This window comes from Engystomops pustulosus, chromosome 2 (assembly GCF_040894005.1).
Source record: "Engystomops pustulosus chromosome 2, aEngPut4.maternal, whole genome shotgun sequence".
In the NCBI taxonomy this organism is placed as follows: Eukaryota; Metazoa; Chordata; class Amphibia; order Anura; family Leptodactylidae; genus Engystomops; species Engystomops pustulosus.
This window is the reverse complement of record NC_092412.1, coordinates 230,705,247-230,720,822: the sequence shown is the minus strand read 5'-3', so window position 1 is coordinate 230,720,822 and position 15,576 is coordinate 230,705,247. Positions and strand designations below refer to the sequence as shown.

At 41.3% G+C, this 15,576-nt stretch overlaps 1 protein-coding gene across 1 annotated transcript in view; it reads left to right on the top strand.

The window, feature by feature from the left end:
- The first annotated feature begins 1,006 nt into the window (after window positions 1-1,006).
- DCBLD2 (discoidin, CUB and LCCL domain containing 2) overlaps window positions 1,007-15,576 on the top strand; it is a 51,685-nt gene continuing 37,115 nt past the window's right edge. The window contains exon 1 of the mRNA XM_072138490.1: window positions 1,007-1,307. Coding sequence (XP_071994591.1) covers window positions 1,220-1,307 — 88 coding nt within the window. The 5' untranslated portion in view covers window positions 1,007-1,219. The remainder of the gene's footprint in view (window positions 1,308-15,576) is intronic.

Genomic DNA, 15,576 nt, shown 5'->3' with positions numbered 1-15,576 from the left:
GTGGTAGTGCTCAACCATGGTCTATAAATGTCTATAAAGCCACAGAAAACCACCATCCTTTATCCACAAGAATGTTCAAGACTTCCGTTACCCCTTTATCCTGATTTTGTATAGGAAATAAATGTCTGTAATGGCCTCACTAGCAGTTTTCACTATACAAAGCTGAAGCCAGTGTTAGGCACTGGACTTGGAGATTTGTGTAACCATACCAATGTCTGTATTGTTAGTAGCTGCAGGACAGTGAGAAATACATTTATATTCCAGAATTGTAGCTGGACTTGGAGGATTGGGGAAGTTTCCTTACACTGCTGTGTTCTTTGATCTCTGTATTGTAATGGCTCCCAAATCCCTCCCCTCTATTGTAATATGTAACCAGAAGCTGCTACAGCAGTAACTTAAAATATCAGGGATGGGCTGAGAAGAGATCTCACACTCCAGTGCACCATAGTGCTCCGGAACGCCAGAAATTGGCATATTTTACTGTTCCGGGGCCATAAATGGGCAGTGTGAGGGACTTTGGGGCATTATACAGTGTGGGGGCCATTATATTGCACAGGGACCAGTGATTGGCATATTAGGCAGTGCAAGGAGCATGGGATGGGGTTATCATACAAAGTTGGGGCAATTATCTAGTGTGGGGGCGGTATTATACTTTTTGGGCACATTAGTAGGGATGGGGAGGGACAGAAGAAAGTTGGGAGGGAGTGTTCACCATTTCGGGTCTCCATCTAGGAATGACTTCACATGGTGCAGATCAGGATTTTCTGGCACTGGGGGTAATACTGCCGCAGACCCTGTGTAGAGCCCTGTACACACATGCCCTGTCACCCGCTGCTCATGCTGGGGACACACGTGTGACCAGGGTAAACATCCCCCGCTGTGGACGTGACATGTGTAGTGGGAGGAGTCACACATACAGGGGGGACATTGCTCTGTACTGGGGGGTTACTAGCAGATCAGGAGGGGGTGTGGCTATCCGCCCCCATAGCCCGCCCCTTAACCCCGCACACGCCGGCCTGAAGCGGCGTTCACAACTTGTTGCGGGCTGCGAGGCGGCTCCAGGACGTCAGGGGTTAACGGGAGTCCTGCTGCGGGGATCCGGCGGCGGAAGTGGTGCGCGCTCCCGGGATCTGCCAGGATCCGCTCTGTGGTCTGGGGACCGTGTGGGATCCGCTCTCCCGCCGCCCAGCATGTATTCACACTGGCCGCGGCTGCTGGGATGGACACCGGGGGGATGCTGAGCCGCTGCCGGCTGCTGATCACTGTCCTCTCCGCTGCACTGCTCCAGCCTGCGGGGGCGCAAAACGGTGAGCGGGGGCATCCGTATATATCTGTATGTCTGCTGAGATACGTGTACATCCTAGTGCACCCTGCGTGTAGCTGCACGTGTGTGTAGTATCATTATCAATCTATAGTGTGTACATTATATCATGTGTGCTTATTACATCCAGGTCTATGTGTGTGTGTATAATCCCTGCATTGTGTATATATAGTGTGTACATTATATCATGTGTGCTTATTACATGCAGGTCTATGTGTGTGTATAATCCCTGCATTGTGTATATATAGTGTGTACATTATATCATGTGTGCTTATTACATGCAGGTCTATGTGTGTGTATAATCCCTGCATTGTATATATATAGTGTGTGTATATAATATCATGTGTGCTTATTACATACAGGTCTATGTATGTGTATAATCCCTGCATTGTATGTATAGTGTGTGTATATAATATCATGTGTGCTTATTACATGCAGGTCTATGTGTGTGTATAATCCCTGCATTGTATGTATAGTGTGTGTATATAATATCATGTGTGCTTATTACATGCAGGTCTATGTGTGTGTATAATCCATGCATTGTATGTATAGTGTGTGTATATAATATCATGTGTGCTTATTACATGCAGGTCTATGTATGTGTATAATCCATGCATTGTATTTATAGTGTGTGTATATAATATCATGTGTGCTTATTACATGCAGGTCTATGTGTGTGTATAATCCATGAATTGTATGTATAGTGTGTACATTGTATCATGTGTACTTATTACATGCAGATCTATGTGTGTGTTTGTATAATCCCTGCATTATTTGATTTATATATTAGCGCATGTGCGTTCATACATCTTTTGTGTACAATACATATATTTCTTTGTATACATTATGGATATGTATAATTCAGTATTATTTATATTCAACATGTTTATCCTTGTGTCTATGTATCTCCTCTATTACTACTCTAGCATACTGTCCTTTATATATTATTATACACCTATAATACCATATGTTGTGAACATTGTTTCCTTCTACTTTCCACTGAATGGCTTTTTAACCTCTTCTTTCCCGTCGTTGATCCGCTGAACACCCCTAGTAGAACAATGGGGAATCTGCTATTGTTATTGCCCCAATTGTTATTATTTTGCGCCATAGAGAGCAGATGTTTGCTCCTTGCTGCAGCATTTCCAACCATAAAGAGGGTCTGATTTGGTTGAAAACTGAGCCTGATGAGTGTTATTCAATCATGGTGCGACCCAAAAAAATTGGAACCGAGGTGTATGTGTGGAAAGGATGTAGCAGATGATAAAAATTTTCTGTGTGTTTTGAAGATTGTCTTGGTAATTCATGACGTCTTGAGATCTTGGAGAAAAATGTTGTGTGCTATGAGTGTTTGCGTTTTGTTTCTTATATTCATTATTGAAGGCGACTTCACTTAATTGTTCAAAACAAGGCAATTTTTTTCTATCTTTATACGTGTGTATATAAGAATTTTTTTACATAGAATAGCTATTTCTCCTAAAAATGTATAAATAAATGAGCGGCACGGTAGCACTTCTGCCTTGCAGCGCTAGGGTCCTGGGTTCGAATCCCACCCAGGTTAACATCTGCAAGGAGTTTGTATGTTCTCTGTTCGCGTGGGTGTCCTCCGGTTTCCTCCTACACTCCAAAAAACATACTGTTAGGTTGTTTAGATTGTGAGCCCCATTGGGGACAGGGACCAATTTGACATGCTTTGTGCAGCGCTGCGTAATCTGTGTGCGCTATATAAATAAAGAATTATTATTATAAATTGATAGCTTTTTGATTACTTAATGCCGTGGATCCCCACACATTGAGTGTCTTACTTGGGACTCATACAGATGGTGCGCAGCCACAAAAACTCTTGTGATCTGTGTTAAATCTTCATAGTTTTTACTTTTATATTTTTTTTTATTTGTGGACCCATTGTCCGCATCGAGGGGAAAAAAATAGTACATCCTGTTAATTTTTCCTGCTACAACACAGGTCCGTAAAAAAAGGAAAACGGACGTGTGAATAGCCTCATTGAAAATTGATGGTCAGTATGCTATCAGTGGAAATCATGAAAAATGCCCCTGTAAATGACCTCTTGTGCTGTATTTGGACACATAGCTTCAGCAAAAGAAATGGTAACACCCAGTTGACAAAATATTGCTATATATACACAAGTTATCAGGAGGAATAATAGAGGAACCTCACAGATAGAAATGAATGGACTTGATGTCCGCATTCGACCACGCGCCCTGGACAGACCAATCATGGCTATGGCTCGTTGCAATGGACGGTGATTTACCGGAGCAGCTGTTTGGCCGCCAATCCGAAATTATGTCTGGGTCTTGTGGCCAAACCTGGACAGCGTCTGCTCATCTACTTACAACGCATAGTAGGAAGACAATTACTCCAGATTTGTTTCATGGGGAATAGATTAAAAAATGAAAACTGACCATATTCAAAAGGTAAATGATTCTCTGTAAGGAAGAACGACGACCAAAAACAATTTTTTTTGTAAAATTTATGATTCGTGTTTATGTTTTTGACTCATGTTTTGAAGTAGAAGCCGTATTAATTTTCCAACATGGAGCACAGGAAGTATTAAAATGCACTGGAATCTTCCACTGTCAGATGACATTTCCATTGGAAAATTGTACTGCACGTTAGTATGTGGAGTAGGTTTTATACGAAAAGAGAGAAAACTGGGAATGTCGATCTGATCAGAAGTTATAAGATATTGGGGGTTGGTCAAGTTGTAAGGCGTCCTGGAAATTGTCGTAGGGGGATGTCACATTTATCATCAAGGAGATGAGATAACTATGTTTTCTTTTGAAGTTAAGAACCTTCACTCCTCCGGGAAGTCCAAGTGGTTTTCCCCTTTAAGGAGCGGACTGGTTCATTGAAGACATAAAGTGACAGCAGTTTTATGCTATCATATATTTGATGTTGTCATTGACTTCCTGGAGTAGACGCGCTGACTCTCCAGGAATCCTCGGCTTAGTTAACATTGAAGTAGAATGAATGAGTTCTCGGGACTAGGAGGATATTGATTTCTCTGTGTCAGACAGTGAACAGATTGTGACCCTTCGTCTTCAGTCCTTGTGTTCTGTCTCCTGAGGACGGCAGTGTGGCACCGAGGTGCCAGTGATAACTTGATCATTTAAAAGTTATTTCCATATTTGTTTCCTTATTTCCCAGGTAAAGGGGTTTTCTGATTTAAAAAAAATCGATGATCTGTCTTTTGATACATTTGAGACAGACTTCATGATCGCTGACGTCATGTCCACGAGGCCTGGGCAGCTCAGTCTAATTCAAGTGAATGGGATTGAGCTCAAGTGCAATACTAAGCACAGCCACTGTACTACATATGGCAGTGTGCTTCAAAGTCAAGAGACCACAGCACCTCTTTATGTATGGGCTGCGAATGCTTGGGAACAAATCTCTTTAGAATGTCCACAGTAATTCTGACCAGGACATCGGCCAAAAATGGCTTTTTATAGGGAAAAAGATATATTTTATGCTTTGATAATTTGCAGCAATAAGTGCCCGAAATCAGGTTTTTGTATAAATCTGTTCCTTTTTCCTTTACTGTAAATCACTGCAGATTTAGTCCCCTTTATCCCCTCTCTTGACTATCTTTTCTGTGCAATATTGCAATTTAGGGTAGCTTCACATTGGCATTGGTGCTGCGCTTCCATTGTGTTTTATTTTATCTCCATGATGCTTCAGGGTTGTCTCCGCGTGCAAAAAAAAAAAACCTGAAGGTTTTACATTGCTGCCAAAAACATAACACCTCATCAGTGAAAAAAAAAAAACTTTAGTTTTCTTTTGCGGACCCATAGACTTTGATGCCTTCCCTGATCCGCATCCTTGAAAAAATAGGATTTTTTTTCCCACAGACAACGAATCAGTGAAAACAATGGCTTTCTGAGGCATCCATGGAAATCGTTGATATAAAGACAACGCCAATGTGAATGAGCCCTAAACTTCTTTAATAATAATTCCTTTTATTTATATAGCGCTCACAAGTTCCTCTAGGAAGCTAAACGAACTACAGTCAAGTGTGATGCTATTTTTGGTAAAAGGCAGCCATGTTTTTTAGCTGACAGTCTCTTAAATCTTAGTTTTTAGCAATGATGGATGACAACTTCTAATGCTACATTACTTGTAAAACCTGTACGCTATTGGTTGTCAGCCTCAACTTTGTTACTATATTGAATGAGCCTTCACGACGCCTGACTTGTCTCTACACCGTGGAGTCATTTGTTGTCGCAGAGAGTGACGACCATCTGGCTGTAGATTTCTTTCTCCTGATTACAATACTGGAGAGAGACAACCTATATCATCCCATAATGAACTTGGTTGACCAAATAATTGTCTGATCAGGTGAATATCCGGTGTCGAAGGTTTCCTATAACATTAATCTGCTAATCTGACACCATTTCTGACATTCACCCTGCAATCTACAGATGAGTGATGGAGCGAGGCTTGTAAATGACACTTTACGGCACAGCAGCCTCAGCTTCTGAAGTCACTTTGCTGTGTAAGAGGTTATAGATTTTATTTTACACACACTCTATTTGCAGCACATTGATTTCCATTTCCAGTCTATCCTTTCAGCTCTCTGCATTTGGCACCGTTTCTATCATTGGGTCTTAATACCCATTGCTCACCCCTCCTGATGTATCTGCATTATGAAATATTTCACCTAATGTAATAATTCAGGATCATCTTTTCTCACGTCTATGTGTTCCTTGTAGACATTTATATATAATTGGATGTTACCATTCTACTTGTCAGAATACATCTCAGTATAGACTGGCTAACGACAGATGCATATTTGTCAATTTATTCTAAAGTTTTCGGTGGGAGTAACAAGAAGCTCTGTCTGTGCATTGCTTGTACGGTCCATAGATAACAGTAAGCCCAGTAATGCTTCATTTATTAAAGCCCTGTGGACTGAAGTCTCACTTAGTGTACATCAAGACTTAAAATTCTAGTTTTATTCACTTAGCTCCTAAGAAGATCTTTTCCCTTCCCTCCCAAATCAGCTGATTGTTCGCGACTAGAAATGTAGAATTACAAAGCAGCCATTGAGATGTGTAGGAGGCTTTACATGGTCTTTCCTCTATATGGGCCTGTCACAACGGGAGCCGCTCTTTACTGTGGCTTTTTGCTCTAGGAGTTGGGTCCTTGAGGATATGTTCCCACAGGACTGAAATTCTGCAGAATTTTTGCACACATATATATAATATTAATTAGATCTATTATGGCCTCTATTTTCTAAGGGTTCTATGTGTATCCAATAAATTGCTGTGTACAGCCCTGGCCCATGTATACATTAATTGCCATTCAACGATATATGGGCATTGAACATTTTCATTTATTAGTGGTATCATTAGGAAGGCGATGGAAGATCCTGGGATTCCTTTAGTACAGTGGTGGCGAACCTATGGAACGGGTGCCAGAGGTGGCACTCAGAGCCTTTTCTGTGGGCACTCAGGCCATTGACCCCAGGACAGAGTTCACTAAACAGGACCAAATTCAACAAATCTTCCTGCAGACCCAGACAATTTAAGATGCTGCAATCAGCGCTATTTTAAAACGACACTTCATTGGCTGTTTGGAACTGCGGTAAAAGTGAGAAAGCGTTGATAGAACTGCAGTATCTTTGTAGGTCATCCTACTGAACCCTACATTCTTACTGTACAGAGAGACCCTAGTCAAAAGCTACAATGATAGTCTGAATGTGCCCTCCTTCTTTCAACTGTATTAGTGGCCTCAAGGGGTCAATACGATTGATAGATGTGGAAGAACAGGTAGCAATAAGTTACTGCTTAAAATGCAATGTTGGCACTTCACTGTAAATAAGTGGATTTTGGTTATAGCTTGGGCACTCGGTCTCTTAAAGGTTCACCATCTCTGCTCTAGTACATTGGTGATGTCCCTGGGGTTGGGTGACCGCTGCATATCCTGACCATGCTCTTAGGCAGACCTGGGCATTGTATGGCCTAACTATCTCTGACTGGCTTTCCTGAACTCATTAAAAAATTTGAGCTCCCCTCCCTATCATCAACTAATGATGCAATTAGGTTCTCTGTATTTACATTCCATCATTGTAATGTTTTATTTAGGGATATGTTATATACTGAATACTGTACAGTCAGTCCCCTACTTAAGGACACCCGGCTAGTTACAGACAGACCCCTCTGCCCACTGACCTCTAGGGAAGCTTGCTGGATTCTTTACTATAGTCCCAGACTGCACTGATCAGCTGTAAAGTGTCTGTAATGAAGCTATATGGATAATCCTTGGTCCCATTACAGCAAAAAAAATTTGAAACTCCAATTGTCACTGGGGCAAAAACATTTTTTGTCTGGCTATACAGCTATAAAATATACAGTTTCGATTTGCATACAAATTCAACTTAAGAACAAACCTATGGAACCTATCTTGTACGTAACCCTGGGACTGCCTGTATATAGGTATAGGGTAGAACTGAGTTTACTATATTAGTCTGGCCCTCTGAAACCATATCAATTTTTCATGTAGCCCCATGGGAAAATTAGTTGCCCACCCCTGCTCTTAGGCCATTTGTAAATAAGAAGTTGATCACCGGGGTGTTATTTAGGAGCCCATCTGTCCATCTCTCTGCCCAGGAGGAAGCTAGCAATTGATTCATTTTTATTTTTGTTCAAGGAACCCAATTATGAATTAGCATTATGCAGATTGTGAAGCAATAGCCAGAGTGTGCACGTTTCTGACCATTTGTTTTATTTTTATTTTTTAATTTTACATTACATTTCCATTGTTGTGAGCAGCTTTTAAATATAGGAAGGGGACTTTCAATGGTTAAACTTCACAGAAAATAGACCTGTGCCAAACAACTCATCCAAGTCATAGCCCTTTCAAGAGGTTGGTGCGATTCACTTAATGGTTCATCCACACATGACTTATCTGCAGCGTATTAGCTGCCCCAATAAATGCGGGTCCCTCTCCCTCGAACTCCAGTTTGTTTCCTGTCCCTGTTAAAATTGTGAGATCCTGCTCCTGCAGTGTCATGGGAGTAGGGCCAATCCTCCGCATCAGCCTACCTGGATCCCGGAGTGTCCACTTCGGACGACTGATGCAGGGATCAAGGTAATAGGGGTGTAGATGCCCCTCCTTGTCTCCTTACTGTAAGTCCTCCCCAGGAGACAAGTTGGGCAGCCAGGGTGCTTGCGGGTCCCCTGGAGGTTCTGCCGCAGCATTTTGTGCTCTACTGTGGTTGCTGGTGCATCCCCTTAAAGTTGAGCAGCATGGCCCTTGGACCAATAAATATTGCTCATCCCTGACCTAAATCCTTAGGTCAGGAATAGAACAGACCGTTAAAGGAAATTTTAATTCTTTTTATAATTTATTATATGTTTGAGGAGTCGGTCCATTTTTTCACGACTCCACCATAATTGTCCCGGACTCCACAGCCCTGATGCATCCTGTGATCCCCAATAGCGCAATGTGGTGAGGAGGGTTAAATATAAGCTGTATTTCTATTTTTGCACTCTTAGACCCATATAAAAAGTGAATATTGCATTATATATATTCTTAATTTTGGTTCCACCTTCATTAGGTAAAACTGAAGACACAAAAGCTCCATTTACCGCCCTCTTTCCTTTGTTCAGCCTCATTTACCTCTTGCGTTTATCTAGTAAGTCACTGATTATTTGTTTTACCCCTACATATTCCCTCTATTCTCCCTTGTGTCTGCAGGGTATAGAGGGGACAGTGTACTTTCTCATTAGCACATGAGCCCCCGAGGAACAATTTAGTTAATGGTTAGTTACATTCATGCAATGTCCACCGTGATTGCCTTGGGGTGATTCAATCCGGGGGGCATGTGTGCTCTGTGGCTAGTTTAGCAGATTTTCTAGTGCAATTTCCTCACTTTGGGCAGGAGCGTTGGTGTTTATTATGATTTATGGGCTGATTAGATTATTACAATTTATTAGTTACTAATTATTCTACAATGCACTTTTTTTGTCTTTATAAACATCTGAATTTTTTTTTGTGGTCCTTAAATTTAGGAAGTAAAGCATAAAAGCCTTGCAGGCAGGGCTACAAACATTTTGTGTTATTGAGAGCAGATGTTTGGTGACATTGTGATGCTCATGTCCTACACGTAGTAAACTCCGTATTAAGCAGTGAGGGAGCGATTGCTCCGCAGTCAGCTGACCGAGTCTTGGGTCAGAAAGGCAAGGAGTTGGCAGAGGACTGTGTATGTGTCGTTGTGAACTGGTTTGGCATTATTCAGCATGCAGCATATCAAAGGGAGCGCATATCAGATCGCACAGTCACGCAGGCCCACTACTGCAGCTGTGCCCAGCTATCCTGCTCACGATCTGGACTTTGTACTCAATATGTTGGGCAAGGCCCGTGATTCAGGCCCTGTGCAATTGGTGCTGGAATTTTTTCCCCAGATTTGATATTATTTCCTATTAGGTTTGCCGCAAGTGTTTGTGTAATGAAAGGCAGAATCCCGTCCAATATGGTCTCCACAGTGTGAGAAACGCCCAGATGAATGCACTGTAATAATCCTGCTGCTTGTACCACTTAGACCGTTTCTAAATGCCACGTATGAACACAGCCTTGGGGTGATGCCACACGTTAGCGTTTTGATTCCGTTTTGTAACGGAATCAATACGCGCTGGGGCTGTCCGCAGCTGAGCGCATATGCGTTTGCATGCATGCGATCAGCAATCTGCGCCCGGTGTCTCGCATTTACACAATACAAGACGCCAGGCGTGGACCGCCCCAGTGCGCTTTGTTTCTGTTACAAAACTGAATCAAAACACTAACGTGTAGCAGACTTAGGCTACATTCACACGGACGTATAATACATCCACAGGTCAGTTTTTCAGATGCAGTTTTTGAAGCCAAAGGTCCTACTCCTCCTACTTTTACTCCTTTCTTGGTTTGGGGCGCAAAATCTGCATCTGAAAAACTGAACATGCGGACCCCTCAGGGTGCGTTGACACAGTCCGCTAGCGCCACATTCTTAACACGACGCTAGCGCACAGGGGGCGGGACTCGGGCCGATCGCATAGGCGTTTCCCGGGAAACTCATACGATTGATAACCCGATCGCATGCGTCTCTCTGGATCTACGCCCTCAGGGTGGTGACACACGTAGCGTTTTTGGTCCAATTAAAACGCATGCGTTTTCGCTCCGCTTTCTATGTGGTCAAAAATGGATGCGTTTTAAAAACGCATGTGTTAAAACGGACCAAAAATGCAATATGTGGCACCACCCTAAGAGTGCATTCATGCATTCAGTTTTTCAGATACAGTGGATCATAGTGGGTGAGAACATATAATCGAGACGCTGCTACTTTGTAAACTGCTATTTTGTAAATCTGCAGCAATTTTTCCTGGTGATTATCACAACAAAAAAAATTGTCATTTCCTCATTGTAATTTAGGAAAAAAATTTACAAAAGACAACATTTTTTTCCCATTTTTTTTTTTTCTTTTCCATAGTTTGTTTGACATTTCTTTTTTGAACAGTGATGAGCAAAATTTTATTACTGGCTGTTAATGAAATAATGACTCTCAGCTTAAACCCGGGGAATCGCCAGAGCCCCTGCACCTAAAGGTCCAGAGGATCATGTAGGCATGGTCCACAGGCCCGGCTTGGAATGTCGCCCCTTGTTGATTTTAAGCTCTTCTTGTTTCATCTAAACGTGTTATTAGTCTGATTTGGTTTGTTTGTATATGTACCCCATAATATGTAAAGTGCTGCAGAATATGAATATGATATATATATTAACAAATAATAATATGTTTTTTTTCCAAACTTCTGGAACACAACAGCATATCTTTGGCCATACTATATCATCTATATCTGACCAGGCTTTTTGCCTGCTTTTTTAAGTAGTTTGCTGTCCTATAGATGTTGTAAAGATTCTGGCATGATGTTGTGTGCACTCTTCAGCAGTTGATTTCGTGCTGAATATGATGTGTATGAAGGTCAGGGCTTCATGTCCAGCGTGGGTGTGATGTTCCTTCAGATAACTGCATTCCCTCAGGCAGTGTAAATGGAACGATACAACATCTGCTTTTAGGGTCTCTTTTACCATTGTTGACTTTGTCCATTTTGTGCATTTTGTAAGTCCTGCTTTGTTGGAACAGCAGTTACTCCATCCGATTGCGAGCTGTTAATATTGTGATTACCATATACATATTAAAAAGAACCTGTCCGCAGAAATTGACTTAATTATCCACTACTAGTATGATGTGAAGCAGACTATCGCCTTCCATGTTTCTTTCATGGACCAGGGAGGTGGCCACATCCAGAAAATCTACTTTGAAGGGACATGTCAACTGGTTGTATGAAGCCATGTGGGCGGAGAGCTTTAGGGCTGAAGTCAAGATCTCTCCACCTAAGAACACTACCTTTTTGCTGTAATTTCTGTCCAAGGACATCCTGACCGACTCTCCAAAAGCCTAAGTGAATGATAACGGCAAAAGAGGCGCTCTCAAACAGGCATTGCTTGACTTTAGCACTAAACTCTCCACCTTCATGACTATACTGCCAATTTACTTCTCACTTCAATGTAGATTTTTTGGATGATGCCATGAAAGAAACATTATCTGGAAGATAAGCTGCTTCACAACATATTAGTAGTGTGGAGTATTGAGTCAAGGAGGCAGACAGTTTAGTACTAAAGTCAGGATTTCCCTTTCTCAGATTTCCCCTTCTACTGTTCTTGATATAATTCACTCAGGCCTTTGGAGAGCCAGTTGTGATGGCTCTGGACACAGACTGTCAATTATGGCGACAAATTATGTTCTTGGGTGCAGAGATCTTGACTTTGGCACTAAGCCCTCCGCCTCCATGACTTTATACAACCAAGTTGATTTTCTGGATGATGCCACCACCCTGGGCCATTAAAGGTACATGATCTGGAAGGTGTTGAGGTGCTCTACAACATATTGGTAATGTTTTCTTATTAAAAAGGCTTCATCAAAGATAATACTGTTTATATTTATATTTTTCTGTTTAAAAAATCTGTCTTGTAAACTTGGCTTAGCGGAATTGTAATAAGTAAAGTGAATTGAGTATTTGCTTTTTTTTTGATCTACTAGCTTTTAATAAACTTTGCTTCATTGTACAGTAGCGTTAACCAGCTCTTGTTTACTGTGTGACGGATTTGCTTCTGGTGCTTGACATTATGCTGGGACTTCCTGCTGGGGGAGGAGGCTGGAGAGCTTCTGTCAGAATCCTACACTAAGTGGAATCTCTGTGATAAGAAACTTTTTTTTTTTCTACCCATGGTAGAGTTATCAGTCAGTTTAAGGCCTCCTTTTAAAGTTAAAATTGATCTTGTGGAGTGTTGGAAATTGAGAGCTCAATGTGTGCAAGTTTTTACGATGTGACCTTTTTAGATCAGGCCCCTTAACGAGTGTTACTGCATTGCTATCAGCATAGCTCAGATTGTCCTCAGCAGCTTAATGGACAGATGCGGTGATGGAGCAAGTTTGGCGTCGGCAGTAGAGTGCTCTTATTAATGACCCCTTTTAAAACTGCCTGAAATGGTTATTGCATAAGGGTTTGTAAGGAGTTGTGGAAACCTTTAAGAGCAATTTTTAACATTCAACCTTGTTTTTCAGATCAGCGTGTAATGTCTATTCATGATCTTTATGGGTTTTCCACCTGGACTGGATGTTCAGCATATGAATCATACAAAGATAAACCTATTGCCATATGCATCAGATTATTTGTGGTGTAGACGATGTTTTGCCATGTTAGATTTTTATCAGAATAGGGTTTATTTTGTGTTATTTCAGTGGTTAGGACAACGGTATGAGTCAGTGTGACGTCTGCAACATCTTGTGGTGGACTGACACAGTTGGTGTATCCAGGGGAGGTCTCCAGAGACAGATGTAAAACGGACACATAGGTTCCCATATGTTTAGAAGAGGCTTAGAGGATGTCTGTTTAGCCTTTTGTCAAGCTTTTTACTTTGCATCAGAATTTACATACCCCCTGTATGCCTAGTCAGTATCATGTGCACTTCACATTTATGCCTAGGGGTGTTTTATATTTTACGGAAGGTGTCGGGCGTATACCCCTTTCTCAAACCATAGGGTTTTCTCCTATGGTTTTGAGAAAGGGGTGTATCCCCGAAATGTCTGAACTAGGATTTGATATTTTTTTACTGTACTTTATTTTATAATACATTTTTATCATTTTTTTTTTTTTTTTTTTTTAATGGAGTTTAGTCAATTTATTGGAGACACTTTATTAGACGTTAGTGTAGCGCCGCACCTTTTTTGCCTATCTTTTTTTCCTCCACTATGTTAATGCTAGGTATTATTTTGTAGGCATTGTATCTTGTGTAAAATTCAGTATTAAAAGGTGTTGCTTTTAGAGACCGAGTGCCCAAACAACAACCAAAAACCACTAATTTAACGTGAAGTGCCAACATGGAATTTTAAGCAGTAACTCATTTTTACCTGTTCTTCCACATCTTTTAATTGTATCGGCCGCCTGAGGCCACCAATACAGTTGAAAGGAGGGCAAATTCAGACTATCATTGTAGCTTCTCTCCAGGGTCTCTCTGTACAGGAAGAATGGTGGGTCCAACAGTTCCAAACAGTCAATGAAGTTTCGCTTTAAAATAGTGCTGAGAGAAGTTGCCCTGGACTGCAGGAAGATTCGGTGGATTTGGTCCTCTTTGGTGAACTCTGTCCTGGGGCGGTGGCCTGAGTGCCCACAGAAAGGGCTCTGAGTGCCACCAGTGCCATAGGTTTGCCACCACTGTCCTATAGTATTGGAGTTATAGTTCAGAAATCTGTAGAAATAGACATGGCCACGGAGGGAGGGTCATGTGATTCCCTATCTGACCATGAACAATCTTCCTGCCAGGACCTTGATCTTTTATATTCATGAATACTAATATAAGGTCTTAGCAGGGCGATTGCTCATGGACAGATAGAGATCACATGACCCTCTATCTGCAGCCATTTTATGATCAGGAATGTCTGGCTGATGAGGTAAAATGGATAGATTTGTGGAAAAAAAACAGGACTGTCGAGAGACTTGCTACCAAACCTCGTCTCTCTCCACAACCCTAGTTTTTTTTTTTCCACCAAGCTATCTATTTGTTTGTTTTTATCAATTTCAATCAACTGATCACCAATATCACATAAAATCCATCAAAATCCTGTCAGAGACGCCGTGCATCCCTTACATAAGAAATGCAGAGGTAAAAGACAGAAGACTTCACTTAACATATCAATAAAGTGCAGCTGAACTATTAATAGATGTATTTTGGTAATTTACTTAATAAATACCCCCTGGCCTCCCGCAAAAACGTACACATACTTTACAAAAACATGAGGTAAAGTGGCCCCCCCCCTTTTAAGGCTGCCAATAAGTAAGATTTATCGTTTCGTTTTTATTAATAAACTAAATTTATTTTTGTCGTCTCATCAGATTTGTTAAAAATTATTTTTGCATTTGCAGTAGCTCTAAATGCATCTGGATCACCATGAAAGTATTGTATGGCTGGTTTAGCTGCTAATGAAGCTTTCCTGTTGATGGCACCAAAGGGACACATATAGACGACCATTTTCAGTAAAGTAAATGCAGAATCGGCTTTGCCAGGCCCAGCTCTGCCGTCTCGCAGAGTTCATTGTTCCGCGATCGATCGGCAGCGGGCAGAAATACAATCGCGAGTGTTCATGGCTTGTCAGAGTGGTTTTACTTTATTTACTATACACCTAATAAAATACCCCAGTGACTTGTATTCATTTACTGGGGAAGTAATGATTTGCTATCATCTCGAGCTTACTAGGAAGACTTGTGGTTGTATCGGGACGCGCTACGCTAGTTTATCACTGGGGCCTAGTCACATGCGGCAGATTTCTGCAGCTGTAAATCATTCCTATACATCTAAACAAGCTTTTTTTGGTAGCAAATTCCGGTCAGCTTAATAGAACCTATCAAAAATGTCTGCAATTGTGAATACTAATGCCAAAGAATTTTTTTTTTTTTTACAATCCAGTCACTCCGATTTTTATAATATTCCTTGTTTATAAATTCAACATGGCTTTAAAGATTTCCTGGATAAACCTGGAACATATATTGGCATCTGGAAATAAAATAAAGCTTTCCTTTTGATGACTCGTGTCACATCGATTCGGTTACATGTAATGGCATCGGACAAATGAGCTCTACTCCACTGAAACAAAACATAAGGGGGTTTATGTTGTCCTGACTGGAATGGGTTCCAGCACTCTGATC